Below are 14,453 nucleotides of genomic sequence, written 5' to 3'. Positions count from 1 at the left end.
CCTTCCACATGCGCTGGAGGAGAGGGATGCTCGCAGCGGCTCTCCAGCCCAGCGCTGCTCCCGGGTGGCATGGGCAAGAGACCCTGGCTCCTCTCACACATGCCATCAGGCAGCTGTATGAGTTGATCTTATAGTCATTGGAACAAATTTTAACTCGTCGTCGTTGCAGTTGTTCCAGTACACTGACTTCACCCCTGTTTCTCTCCCTGGAACGTGCTCTCATTTAGATTGTACTAAGGCACAGGGCCCTTGTTGTTTACCCTCTAAAAATAGATTTCGTAGAGGATAAAATTACCTGAGCCCAAGACAATGATGAAAAATGAGAACAAGGAAGAAAAGAGAAGAAATTAAAGCCAAGGCCCAAAGCCTCCCAGATTTCAGTGAATTTGGAGCACCGCTGTGATGGCTCAGGCACCTCTGGAGAATAAACCTTTGACAGGGCACTTAAACGTTTTAGCCGCGTGGTTTAGCTGAGGGGAAGCAGCCGAGAATGGATATAAGCCAGTGGGAGCGGATAATTTCTCATTCTTTGTGTTGACTCCACCTTCCCACCCCACCAAAAATACCCACGTACACAAATATTTAATGTGAAGCCAGAAATTAGTTTCTAAATATTCCATTGGGATTTGCCATGCTTATAATTTGTTTGGCACTGATAATTACATCTTACATTTTTCCAGCTTTACTTAAAACTGTGTACTGCTCACCCATGCATTTAATTATTGCTCTGTGACTGCTACAAGGTTATTTATTAACGAGTTATTTTATCTTGATACAGTGGATCTTTTCTCTTATTCCCCTCCTTAATGTTGTGTTACTTTCATCAGAGAAATTTCAGAGCGCGAATGCAAATTGCATAGCTCCACAATCTTGCTCTCCCTTACTTTGCTATTAGTATGTCAGTATGCTGAATGCTGATGTGTCTCCAGTGCTGCACCACTGTAATGATATATCCTCTTTTATATGTGGTTGTCAGCGCAAATAATTAGACCTAAAAGTTATAGCTGAAATATAATCCAAAAATGGCAAGGCCCTGTTTTGGAAATTGTCTATAAAATGTCAGCACTCAAGGATGCATTGGGAGCATAAATAGTACAGCATTGTTTGAGCACAAGATTAGACTGTAAATGCATTTTTTCTGGTTCCAATTTTTCCTCTCCTGCTGCTGATTCTGTCAATAGATTGTGAGACTCCAGCAACTGCCTTTCCATTTGAAGTCCTTCCTTAAAATGATAGCACTAGGGAGAGATGAAAGGTGTCTACAGATGAGTAAACCATGCAGACCGATGATTGTGTTTGAGGATATCTCCTAAATTCACTCCTTCCCGACTCTGAGGAGGTGGTTCCTGAGGAAGGCAGGAGTTTCGGGCAGGCTAGCAGTGTGGCGAGGGCGAGAACACACCCTGTGCTCTAAGGATCCTCCACCTTGCCTGGCTGGAGTAAAGAAATTGGGCAGTGTCACCTTCTCAAAGATGTGCCCCCACATCGCTCTCGGGAGGTTAGAGCAGAGCCCTCCAAACTTGCCTTTGCTGTGCTGGGGGCCAGGGAGGAGCAGCACAGCCCAGGAGTGCTGGTCCTCCTTCAGAGCGGACGGGACTTCAGACTGCTGCTCCTTCGTGCAGAGGAAGAGCAAAGAGGAGAGGACGTCAGGACAGTGGTGCAGGACCAGAGCAGCTGGGATTGTCCCAGAGAGGAGCGGAGAAGTGCGCAGAGCACGGGCGCAACTCTCCATCACCATGGGGCAGCACCCAGTGAGCCTGCGATGGGGGTGTTGGGAGGGGGAGGATGGAGCCCAGAGTTAGGTGCCAGCTGGGCACGGTGGGAAGGAAACCCAGAAGCAAGAGCAGGCAAGTAGAGGTCCCTGCATCTCTGCAAGCTAGAGGGAGGGGTGTTAGCATTGTCGTTTGCTCAGCTGTACTGTGGCCAAGGCAGCCAGCAGGAAAAACAGTTTGGTTTCCCCTTCCCTAGCAGCACTGTGTGGTTTTGGAAGCGTGGGCAGTCCTGCTGGCACTGCTGTGTTTCCAGCAGAGCCTTGCTGTATGCCAGCAGTGTCTCAGCATGCAAGAGAGGGGCTAACAGCACCGGCCTGTGAGCCCGAAGCGCTCGTGCCCAGAGCTCAGAGCCTACAACTCTTGCAGACAGCAGCAGGGAGGGGAGGTCCCTGGTTCTCCAAGGGGGTAACATCACCCTCAGAGGGAACCTGAGACGTTAGGAAACAGCCACTCCCGTGGTGAAAGGAGATGGGCAATCGATTCATGCTCTTTGCTCTCAAGGCAAGGAATGTGCATGTTAATGCTTGCTGAATTATTAACATTTCTGAGTCTCAGCCTTTGTGGCTGTTGTGTTGCCTGCTCCCCTCCTTCCTCCCCATGGTCCCCCCAGTGAGTGGGGAAGCAGTCTCCACGCTGTCCTTTCTCCTTGTCCTGTGGGATCCAGGGCACGGGCTCAGGTTGTGCTGCACTGCTCACTGCTCCGGGGTTTCACTTCACTTCCCAGGGAATGTTCTCTACGGGGAGGCGTGCTGAACAGTGGAGCAGCACAGAGCCTTTACGATGCCTATTCTTGGGATGAATGACAATGAATCTCATTTTTGACAGTCTGCCGGTTTAACTAAACCTCTGAATTATACTATTGTCCATTGAAATCATTTTAATATTCACAGCAATTTTCTCTGTGCTGTTCTTGCAAAACCTCCAAACCACCTTCTCTGATCTTTATCCAAAAAGAAGATTAAAAAAAAATATTGCAAATTCTTGTCAAGAAAATTGTAATAAAAAGGGAAATTTCATTGCTGCAATAAATGAAGAACAACAAAAATTTCTGGAGCACTTAAGGTAGCATCATGGGCTGTGCTAGCCCATGTGATTTGACTTGGAAATTGGACAGAAATTCTAAGAATGCTGCTTTTTGAGGAGTTATACTGATTTAAATTATTACCAGACTCTTATGCTAGAGAAGGAGGCGACTTAAATCGCTGGCTTGAGCCTGAGGAATGTGTTGATGGTGCTCTGCAAGCTGCTGTGAGAGCTCTGCCAGCTCTCGCTAATGCTAACTGACAGCATCTCCCCTTCTCCCTCTGTACTGACTGGGGCGAGAAGCTGCCAATTATCCCCCAAGAGGATGGGAGGCTGATGGAGCCCATCCCTTCCTTTGCACGCACTTCTGCCAGAGTATCGCCCGGGACAGATCTCTCACCGAAGGCATTGCCCTGACCCCCTCTCACCTCCCATGTTGAGAGATGACCCCTACACGTGGCATCCATTTTTAGCAGCTCTGCTGGTGTGCTAATGAGGGGAGGCCAGCCCAGCCATTCTGGGTCACAAAAATATACCACAGAGGCCTGTTTAACTGCTCATCTCTTGCCAGGCTTGAGAGCTGAGGCCCCACACAGCTTCCTGGCATGCCGCAGGCTGCGGTGTGCAGGAGGCACGGCCCGTGTTGAGGTCAGCAATGCTGCAGCCTGCCCACCCTCATGCGCGGTTTGATCTACAGGAGAGTTTTCTTTGCCATTCATCCCTTCCCTAGGCACATGAATACACCAACTACCTCTGCTGCTTCCCTGTGGGTAGGACAAACAAGGGAGAGCCACTTCCAAAGGTGCTCAGCCCTTCCCCTTGCCCTGCAAAGCGCTGCCGAAGGAGCCCCCAGCTCCTTTGGAAGTGCATCTCCCGTGCTGCGCACAGAGGAGTAAGGGGTGGTCAGCTGCCGGCTCCCCCGGGGAGAGGCGGCTGCAGCACCCACAGGCACTGCCTCTGCAGGACACATCAAGGGGGATGCGGCACTGATGGGGCTCGGCATGGCCCCAGGAGCACCCTGAAAGCAGTGCTTGACACGGGGGCACAGTGCGGGGTGCAGGGGAGTCTGCAGCGGGCTGCGCTGCCTCTGGTCTCACAGGGCTGGGAGGCAAAATCTGTTTGTGCATGCTGGGCTCTGACCTTTCTGCATGGCCTCTTGTCCTCCGGTCTCCTCTTCCCGTGTTCCTGTACGTGAGTTCCTGCGCACCTTCCCTCTCCCTGTCCTCCCTCACGCCGCTTCCTCTCTGACTGTAGTGGCCTCCAGTGCCTGCCAGCCTGTTTGCCTGGTGCATGTGCGCGAGTGCTCTGTGCACACCTATGGCTTTATCCTCAAAGTTTGCTCTTTTTTATTTTAATACAGTGTGGGTGGGTGGGTTTGGTTCTTGGATGGGGACAGAATTTGAACAGCTTCTACTGAAATAATTCGACGCCATGTTCATTGGAAAACAAAACCTGACTCTTAATGAATGGTGCTGGGATGCTTTGGTTGGAAATACACGCCATCATGTTAAACCATTGCCATGTCCATCAGGTTAACTCCGTATTCTCATGACTGTGTAGCAGTTGAGTAAACTTTCAGTTCTGTCTCGTTTGGGGAGTGCTGCCCCGTCAGACAGGTAACGCCTCACTGGCGATTGCTCATGTAGCTATTGATTTGAGACTTAATAATTGATTAAAAGAAACAACCAGCAAGACTTTGGATTTAGACATTCAAAAAAAAAAAAAAAAGAAAAAGAAAAAAAAAGCAAAGCAAGTTATCCTTCCCCTGGCTGGTAAGGAGCTAATGAGCCCTGTTTTGTCACCGAGACGATGTGTAGTACACACACGATGTTGACAGTGTTGTCTAATTTATCACGAAGTCTTAGCTCTGTTGTACATGCTAGCGTGGGGGCTTCCATGTTCAGTCTATTTCTGCAAGCCTGTTGGTTTGGGGATGAATCATCAAAGAGAGCACTAGTGAAATTTGATTTGGGGAGAGTCAGCTTGGCAAGCGGAGCTGACACCTCTGCAGCTCGCCGGGCTGTCAGCAGCTTTACCGTCTGCAGAGACGCCATGGTGGCAGGAGCCAGGCCAGCAGAGCCGTGTCCCCCTGGACCCCCGGCGCCCGTGGGGCCGGTCGTGCCTGCAGCGTGTTGTGAGCTGGCACCGCTCAGGCTCCTGCCCAATTTCCATCTTGCCCCAACGCTGCGGCTGTTTGCTGCTCCGCCAGCCCGATGCACTGATGGAGGAGCGTAATTGGCAGGGAGAGGCTCCTCGGGAGCCGGTCAGTCATGAACCCGGCCGATGCTCTGGGGCTGCCTTCCTGGTGGAGGAGGCTAGAGGAGAACAAGGCTGCTGGGCGAGACACGGTCGAGCAGTTTCCCTTTTTAACTACAGACTAAAATGAGCTTGCCCAGAGGAGACAAAGATTTACCGAGCACAGTTGTTTCTTTACCCCTGCTTAAATAGGCCCATAACACTAACCCTGAAGAAGGGACCTCATTTCTCAGTGTCATTTTCCTGACGGGAATGCATATGGCAGGCAGCTTTAGAGCTTTATTGTAGCTGAGAGTTGCTTACAAATAAGTCTTGAATGAAATACCCAGCAAGGGATTGATATGAAGAGAAGCTGTGCGATGAAATAAGGAGGAATACATCTCCCAAAGTGCTGCCACAAAGGTGGGGAGGGTTCTGCCAACCCAGCTCTCTTCTGTCAAAATGGATATGATCTCACATCTGTCAGGATTAGTTCTCTCCTGCCCAGCAAGGTGATCTGTTCAGGCCCTGACAATGTCATGCAGCTCTGGTGACTTTTTTTCCTGAGCCAAGGTAGAACCTGAGTTACATTTTGAAAGGAATTATATTTTATTTATTTAGCAGCACACGTGTGCTAATTCAGAAAGAAGCCCTTCTGCTGCTCCTGCCCAAACCCTGCGAGGCTTAGGAGACGAGTTGCTTTACTTTAGAGCTAATAAATTGAGCAGGTAATTCCGTTTTGCAGAGCTTCAGTGGGCCCTGCACAGGGAGAGTGTGTGACTGGCATTTGTGCATGCTCTCTAATTAGAAGGATGTTATTTAAATGGAGGAATGTTTCATGTTAGTAATATGATTTCAAAAAGCTGTGTTTGGAGGGAATGGATTGAGCCATCCCTTAATGAGTTCTTCTAATAAGATGCCAGTGGCTAAGGAAGGAGAGCAAAGTGTGTGCAATTTGGCAGAGCACCGAGCAGCTTTTGCACTTCATTTTATCTGTCCCGAGGGATAGACAGGCAAAAATCTTGAACCCCCCCTCACGTAGCCCCGCAATGCAACTGAGTGCTCTCTGCTGGTTCTGTGACCCTACTAGCTGTCTCCTCCTTGTTGCAGTGCGGCGTGTTGCTCCTCGATTCTCTATCCCTCCGAGCAACCACGAGGTGATGCCTGGGGGGAGCGTGAACCTCACGTGCGTGGCAGTAGGTGCCCCAATGCCCTACGTGAAGTGGATGGCTGGTGTGGAGGAACTGACCAAAGAGGATGAGATGCCCGTCGGTAGGAATGTCCTGGAGCTGAATAACATCATGCAGTCTGCCAACTACACCTGTGTGGCCATCTCCTCCCTCGGTATGATCGAAGCCACAGCCCAGATCACTGTCAAAGGTAAGGAATTACTCCTCATGGTGCTCCTACTTGGGTTTCAATGGCGTAGCCCTTTGCCAAAGTGTTTTTGGGTGCAGCCAACTGACTGCAGTCTCCTGTGACTTTTCCACCTTGCAAGGGAGGTTCCCATACCCACAACTTTGTTTTTTCTGGCTCACAGTATAGTATTTGCCTTGGAGATCATTTCCTCTCTCCCTACATGTGGCATGATGGGAGACAGGCTTGTGTCAGGCTGGGTCCCTGTTATGCCACAAGGGAACCTCATTGAGTCTGTGCTCATCCCAGCAATTTCTGGCTTGTTCCATGTATTAGCAGGATCAGCTCAGCACAGCGGCAGGCCACGGGCTGTCCTGGGGCAGAGTTCTGTGGATGTCTGCATTCAGAGAGCTGTTTGCACAGAGATGTCCTCTTGCAGTAAGGGCAGGTCAAGAAGGTTAATCCCAGCAGTGTGAAGTGTCTGTGGGCCTCATCAGAACAAGCATCCTCCTCCTCTGTAGGGAGGAGCTATATGCATTCATTTTAAAATTGTTGCATATTCCTCTGTCAGTTTTCTTTTTTCCCTTACTGCTCTGACTCTTTCCCTCTCTCTTTCTTTTGTTGCTGTCCTTAAGGCATGCTTCCTGTTGCCATTTCACAGGTGGCTTTGCCCCAAAGAGGATGTTATTGCTGGTTGCTGACCACTGGGTATAGGGCAGCCCACCCAGACAGCTCCCTTACAGGAGGCTGAAGTATGTGTCCTGCCTTTCCCATCTGGGGCCAAGCAGGTCCACACCATCCCTTTCCTCCGCTCCTTGCAATTGATTTGTAGCTCAGATTTCCACAGATATGTCATCTTTTGAGTCTGGCTGTTCTTGCAGGCCCCTTTCTGCACTATGGCCACCTTTAGGACCAAGTCCCTGCTTGAACAAATCACAGAATTGAGTGTTAGCCCTCTCTGACTTGGTGATTAACAGCAAATTCTCTTCTCCCTGGTGCTAGTCAGAGGATGCTTTTAACCTTAGCCACACACCGCTCCCTTTGCTCACAGAGCCTGCTAGTCAGTACCTTTTCCAGCCCCCGTTTTCTTACAGAGTGCAGGGGTTGCCTTGGTTATAGTACATACCCAAGAGTGTACGGAAGAAAGCGGAATGATGGGGAGGTGGTTTGGACGTGGAGGGAGGAGGTGGGGACTGCACCCTTGCACTGATGATTCCCAGTATTTACCTCTTTGTACCTGGGATGACTCTGCCTGGCTCCCTCTTTGGCTAACATGATGCCCACTGCTGCTCCAGGACTGTAGAGGCCCCCAGGACAGGGAGCGGTCTGCTCAGCTCCTTTAGCCCTTTGCCTTCCTCCTTGTTTCTCTGTCTGTCTTTTCTGCACCTTCACTCTGGATATCTTAACTGCCTCTGTCCCTAACTCTTTCACCCAGTGTTGCTTCTCCTGTGCTTGCTGGAAAGTAGACCGTTTGCCAGGCAGACAGGAGAAGCAAGATGGCACAGAGCTGATTGCAGTAAACGCATCGAAGGGACCAGACCTTCCCCTTGCTCACATGCAGGCTGCACACCCAAGAGCTGCAAGAGTCAAGAAGCTTGTGGCTCTCCAAAGGAAAGAGTAGATGTGTGTCATCTGTCCTTGAAAGCCTGAGGGAGGCTGCCAATTTCTTGGATGCTCTAGGAAATGTGTTACTTCAGGATGTAATATTGGGCGGGATGCATTTGCCCTCCCTGAGTCCTCCATGGGTAGTGGTGTGGTGTCTGGCTGTGGGTTGCATGCCCTTCCCTCCCATGCCAGCTCAGCCCTCACCAATTTTCTCAGTATTCATGTTGCAGTAGCACTGGAAAAGGCATCCTCCCTGGCACTTGGAGCAGGCATGCTCCTGTGGTAAAAAGCCTGACCTCCTCAGCTGAACCATGTGGAAACTGGAAACCTGATGACCAAAGAATGAAGTGCTTGAGGATCTTAACTTGGGCTGAGCATTTTTCCTAGTTCCTCATCAAGCACAGCTGCATTACAAGTCACTAATGACTTTAACTAGTGTGGTTCGTAGGAGGTTTAAACTTACTGTAGACTTTAATTCAGTCATTGTCTTAAAGTATTTGTGTACTCTGCAAATCTCTCACATGCACCCATTCTCTTTCTTTGTTCTTTTGGTAAAATGGCAAATCTGGAAATGTTTGCTTGCAGTCGTTGTGTTCTCATTAACACTTCAGAGATGTCAGTGTCACAGAGTTCTTCTGTAACAGTTTATTGTCTGGTTGCAGTTTGACACACCACCCAGTGAAATAGTGGATGTGAAAGTTGGTAATTTCTCTGGCTGTATCCCTCCTGCATGTACTGTAATACTTACAAGGCATTCCCCCATCAACCCATCTAACAGCACTGTCCATGAACTCCCTATGGCCTATGTCTCTGTGGAAGCAGGAGCGTAGCTCCAGATTACCTGTGGTGCTCTGATTGCTTTACTGTATCCCTTTGTAAATCAGCTGTACACCTGGCTTCTGGGGTCAGCCCAGCCCAGCAAGCACCTTCCCACTGCCAGCTGAACCCCCATGACAGAAACATTCCTGCATCCCCGTTGAATTACCTTTATTTAGCCTGCTGCTGGTAAGTGCGTCAAGCACGTCTAATAACATGATTGCTCTGTTTATCCTTCCATTAAGAACCACTTCAAGCAATATATGGTAATATAAAAATGCATGTTCTAGAGTATGAAATGATTTCTGCCTTTTAAAGAAGAATGTTAATGGGAGGTGGCAGCTCCATTTTTATCCCCGTGCACATTGCAGGGTTTGAGCTGACTAAATTATTTAAATCACACCTCTCTGCCTTCCAATTGCAGCACTGCCAAAACCTCCAACAGAGCCATTAGCGACTGAAACGACAGCTACCAGCGTGACCCTCACCTGGGATTCGGGCAACTCCGACCCCATTTCATATTATGTCATCCAGTACAAGCCCAAATCCTTGGAGGGTCAGTTCCAAGAGGTGGATGGTGTGGCAACAACCCGCTATAGCATAGGTGGGCTCAGCCCCTTCTCGGAGTATGAGTTCCGGGTCATCGCAGTCAATAACATTGGCAGGGGTCCCCCCAGTGAGCTGGTTGAGGCCCGGACAGGAGAGCAAGCTCCTTCAAGTCCACCCCTCAAAGTCCAGGCACGGATGCTGAGCGCCAGCACCATGCTGGTCCAGTGGGAGCAGCCGGAGGAGCCAAACGGACAGATCCGAGGGTACCGCGTTTACTACACCACCGACCCGCATCTGCCTTTGAGCATGTGGCAGAAACACAACACCGACGACAGCCACCTCACCACCGTGGGGAGCCTCATCACAGGGACCACGTACAGCATCCGCGTCCTGGCCTTTACTTCAGTGGGCGACGGGCCGCCCTCGGACATCATCCAGGTCAAAACGCAGCAAGGGGGTACGTATGGAGTGAGGTGTCGCAGCTCCGTGTCCGCCCCAGTGGTATGCAGCTCAGCTGCATGTCTTTTCTGCACCAGGCGTCGCAATTGCTGGTGCTGAAATGGTTGTATGTCAGAGTGGCATCCCCACCCCACAGCCACCAGATTTAAGCTGTCAGCTTGTCCTGGGGAGTTGGTATCAATCTCTGTACAAGTAACACAGCCCACAGTTTTGTCTGGGATACAGCGGCTAAAAATGTGACACAAGGTCCTGGATGTGGATGTTGGCACCTATGGAACTGTGCCAGGCCTTTCTGGGGTCTGAGTACACATGTGGAAGGAAGGAGCTAGGATGCAGTTGGGGCTGGAAGTGAGCGTAATTCCGATAGTCACCTGTCTGGGTCCCTGAGGTGCTTGCTTGTTGCCTGGGTTGTTCCAAGAGCACAGTACGGGGGAGAGGGAAGAAGGGAGGGTCCAGAAAGAATGAAAGAGGATCCTCGCACGGTGAAATGCAGACCCTGCAAAGTCGTGCAACTCCTTTCATTGCGTCTGCCTCCTGGCACTAACTATGTGTTTGGTCCCCAGTTCCCGCCCAGCCAGCTGACTTCCAGGCAGAAGCAGAGTCTGATACCCGCATCCTGTTGACGTGGCTGCCCGCCTCTCAGGAACGCATTACCAAATACGAGCTGCTGTACTGGGAAGGGGAGGATGGCACTCAGGTGAGTATCCTGCCTCTGCGTCAGCAGCACTTGGGGCCAGACGTCACAATTCAGCAGCTTGGGAAGGGTGTCTGCTTGAGTTGGGGTGGCAACAAGACTGTTTCTTCTCCATGTTTCTTCTGTCTCATGGGTGTGTGATAGGAGTGTGGCAATCTCTGTCTGGCTTCTGTGTAGGTGACCTCAGCAGTGCTTGTTAAAGCCCAGCAAAGTAGCTAGGGACTGGTTTGGGACTGGGAAGTCTCCAGAATACCACGACATCATCCCTGAGGCATCCTTACTGTTGGTGCCTTGAAACAGTTGTGCAGGCCATTAGGGCTTCCTGGTAGGTCTGAAATGTTCTCCAAAATATGTCTGCAGCTCCAGGACTGGTTACATTTAAGGAGTAGATTGAGGGTGGCCTAGAGAGAGCCCTTCCACGTTTACTGTCACGTTTAGGTCCCTAAAAGAAGTCCAGCTCTAAAGATATCAAAAGTAGTGCTGGCTGCAGGGCAGCGCAGTGAGAACTGTGCCATGGCAGCATCAGGGTGTCCCATGGACCTCTTCTCCTCCTGTATTTATAGTGACATGAGAACTGCCAGAAATAAGTGCCCTCCAGGTGAAGTGGCAGCAAAACAAGCCCTTTACCAGCACTGTTTAGGTGCATTAGAGGTGCCAGCTACTGCAGGACAAGGGCTTTACTCTGTTTCACAGGCAGGTGCTGTCTGTTGGGAGGAAACAAACTCATGTCTTCTGCCCCTCATCTGAACTGCATAGCTAGACCCAGCATTCCCACAAAGCTGTCAGGCAGTGAGTGCAGTCTGGACACCAGGCAGTGCAGCCTGGCTGTCAGAGAGGTTTCCTTTCCTGCAGAGTCCTTGTATTTCACCGAGAAAGGTCCATGCCTTGGAGTCCTGCAGGACTGCAGCAGGTTTGGCAGCATGGCTGTGACTTTCTGTGGGGCCAGGATGGGTATGAGGTTGCTTATTCCCTTGGCATGGGGAGCTGAGCACCAGCTTTTCTGTATTCTCTAACTACACCAAATAATCTTTGTTTCCTTTTATTTGCCAGCAAAAGGTGGAGTTCGACCCAACCTCCTCATATGCCGTGGAAGGTCTCAAACCAGACACACTGTATAAGTTCCGTCTGGGTGCCCGCTCAGAGCTGGGGGTAGGAGTCTACACCCCCACAATCGAAGCCAGAACTGCCCAATCCAGTAAGTTTCTGACACTCTGTGCTACTGAAGACAAAGCAAAAGCAGTCCAGTTTCCATCACCTGGTCACAGAGTAGCTCGATGCCTCTGCCCTTGTGGGTCTGCAGGGGTGCCGGCATGCAGTTTGCTAAAGGGTGTAACGGGGGAAGTCAGCTGGGGTTTTGGATCAGGGCTCTTTGGCAGAGGGGGTGCACCCAAGTGGTAAGTTCTTTCTTCATGTCTCTTTGATCGTGCTGTCTTTCCCTAAGGGTAGATTCATAAGAACTGATGGAGGAGTGAAACAGGCTGGGAAATTGCTTTGGAGGGATTGATTTGAGTGGGTTTGTGCATCTCTGTGAATTCACTCCCATGCAAACAAGCTGTCTGGACAGACAGCATATGGGTGTTTGGCTCTAAATGTGGCTGTCTCCAAACCATTGGATATTCACCCCTTCACTCCCCGTTCCAGCTGCCTTGCTTCTGCAGGGGTCCTTAACTGGTCCATGTACTTGATTGTGAGGTGAGGCATCCTTTGAGGCCAGATGTTCCTGTGGCTATCAGGCAGCTGGAGAAGTCAGTTTGGGAAAGTGGCTGATTGCCTGGGTTGTGTGAGCAAGTCAGGCTGCTGCTTCTGGGACTGCAGCGCTAGGGGAAACCAGAACAAGCTGCAGCCAAGTAATAGAGAGGCTAGATAATGAGGTGACCCAGGCAATATCACTTTCATCCTCGCTCTGCCCCATGTGATCACAGAGCAGGAGTTCGCATTGCTCTGATTGGCAGCTCAAAGTGCTGCGCATAAGCAGATTAGGGCTATCAAAGAGCCCTGCGATAAGCTCGTTTTCGCTAACTATTTTTGGGCTTGCCATTATGCAAAGAGCATTAAAAGGGGGAAAAAAGACATTTCCGTTAGCACCGTCTGTCTGGGATTTACTAGCTATGTGGGGTGAGCAGTTGGCAAAGGCAGCCAGCCTTCCCTGCAGGGAGAGTGCCAGCATGCACAGCAGCTGAGAGCCTGAGATGGCCATTAGAAAGGGAGCTCAGGCAGGGAAGAGCAGCTCTGCTCACTATTGGAACGACCTTCTCTTTGAGGAAAACTCAGCTTCATTAACATATCAGTCACAGGGATTCCTCCACCTCGTTAAGTGAGCTAATGGTGTCTTAGTGGTGCACAACAGACAGGTGTGAAGATGGAGAGAGGTTCAGATCATGCAGTTATAAATATTTGAACACTGAGAACAAATTCTGAGTGTGGGGATTTGTATACCTATTTCAGATAGCTTTTGTATTGATAGGCAAAGGTTGAAGCAACTCTCCTGCCACTTAAATTAATTCCATCAGTGGATGCTCTTATCCTTGCACACACTCAGTCAGAGACAGCTCCATGCATAAATGAGTCCTTCAGAGTCTCACAACTGTCCAAGTAAGAGAAACCATTGCTTCGTGGGTTCTTCAAGGCAGACATCTTCCCTTGACCTACTCCACATGCTGTCTTGCTCACAGGGGATCTCATACCAGTCTGTTTTTAAGGTTGTCGCTTCACTGGCCAGTGGAGCAGTGGCTGACTGTTTCTGGCATCTGTTTAGTAAGAAAGATGTGGACAGGTTGGAAGAGATTTGGCCAAAAGCCACAGGAATACTTTGGTTTGACCAGTGAAACCCTCCTCACATTGAGGGACCTAAGTGTTCTTCAGTTTATCCAAGAAGTGACTGGGTCTTGGTTTGCAGAACCCTACTAGAGAAGATTTCTGATGGCACTCTATTCTACAAGCAGAGTTCTTGGCAGTTACTACTGGGCTATTCAGTGAGGGTCACAACCCGCTGGCTGAACAGTCCCAGAGAAGAGTGGATTCTTGGGTACTAGAGGTCTCAAAGCCAAGTGGGTCTTGCAGAAAGCTCTGCTTTAGTTCAGCAGAAGTGTGCACAATGCACAACTTGCAGGCAGAAATTCTTTGGTCTGCACTTAACATCTCACATTAAATGGTTGGATCAGTCCCCTACGGCCTTAGAACTTTAGAAAGACTGTTGCTCCCAGCTTCAGATTGGTCTCCTTCCTGCACTCTTCCATCTGGTTGCCCTGAGAAAGGCTGTTAGATCTTGGAGGTTGACATGTTCAGGTGGGACACAAACTGCAGGAGCAGTCAGACTCCTGCTTTCCAAAGAGCCTGTCTTCAGGCCCTATTCCTGGCCCTGACAAACCAGTCAAGGGTAAGTTAGGAGCCACATCATCGCTAATGAGTCACTAAAGGGCTGGAGGACAGCTGTATTGCTGCTGCTGGGCTTTTCTTGTGGCATCCCTGCTCGGGAGTGGTAGGGATGCTTGTCCAGGAAGGCCAGAGGGATGCAGTGCCCCTTTGCACCCTTCCAGCAGCACAGCTCAGACCCCATCTCCTGAGAAGACAGCTGCCTTCTGAGCTGTCTTTCCTGCTAAGCTGCTTGCTTAGTTGCTGGGCACCCTGCAAAAAGTACAAGCAGTGCTGCTTTGAGGGCCTGAGGAGCACGGGGGAGTTTTCCAGGAGTCTGCAGTGCCTCAGGCAAGCAGTATGATGCAGGAGAGGAGTATCAGTTCTGTGCCCATCAGGCCTCAGCATTAAAATGCTGTTCTCATTTGAAATAGGAAGGTGGGTCTTGAGGCTGCCTTTTCCCTAGCTTAAGGAGCAGGTGAGCTGGATGGGTGACAGGGCTGCTGTGGGCTGGCGGGGGAGGCCAGTGTGAGTAGCCTGGAGGCAGCAGAGGTTTGCACAGTGTGCGTGTGGGTACATCTGCGTGTGTGGGT

The 14,453-nt window shown here is 50.3% G+C and overlaps 1 protein-coding gene across 1 annotated transcript in view; it reads left to right on the top strand.

The window, feature by feature from the left end:
• The window catches only part of PTPRF (protein tyrosine phosphatase receptor type F), a 253,455-nt gene that overhangs the window by 171,819 nt on the left and 67,183 nt on the right, over positions 1-14,453 (top strand). The window contains exons 6-9 of the mRNA XM_075711100.1: positions 6,141-6,410; positions 9,232-9,813; positions 10,379-10,512; positions 11,560-11,704. Of these exons, the coding sequence (XP_075567215.1) occupies positions 6,141-6,410; positions 9,232-9,813; positions 10,379-10,512; positions 11,560-11,704 (1,131 nt within the window). The remainder of the gene's footprint in view (positions 1-6,140; positions 6,411-9,231; positions 9,814-10,378; positions 10,513-11,559; positions 11,705-14,453) is intronic.

Source organism: Pelecanus crispus, chromosome 5 (genome assembly GCF_030463565.1).
Source record: "Pelecanus crispus isolate bPelCri1 chromosome 5, bPelCri1.pri, whole genome shotgun sequence".
NCBI lineage: Eukaryota > Metazoa > Chordata > Aves > Pelecaniformes > Pelecanidae > Pelecanus > Pelecanus crispus.
This window is presented reverse-complemented; position numbering and strand designations above follow the sequence as displayed.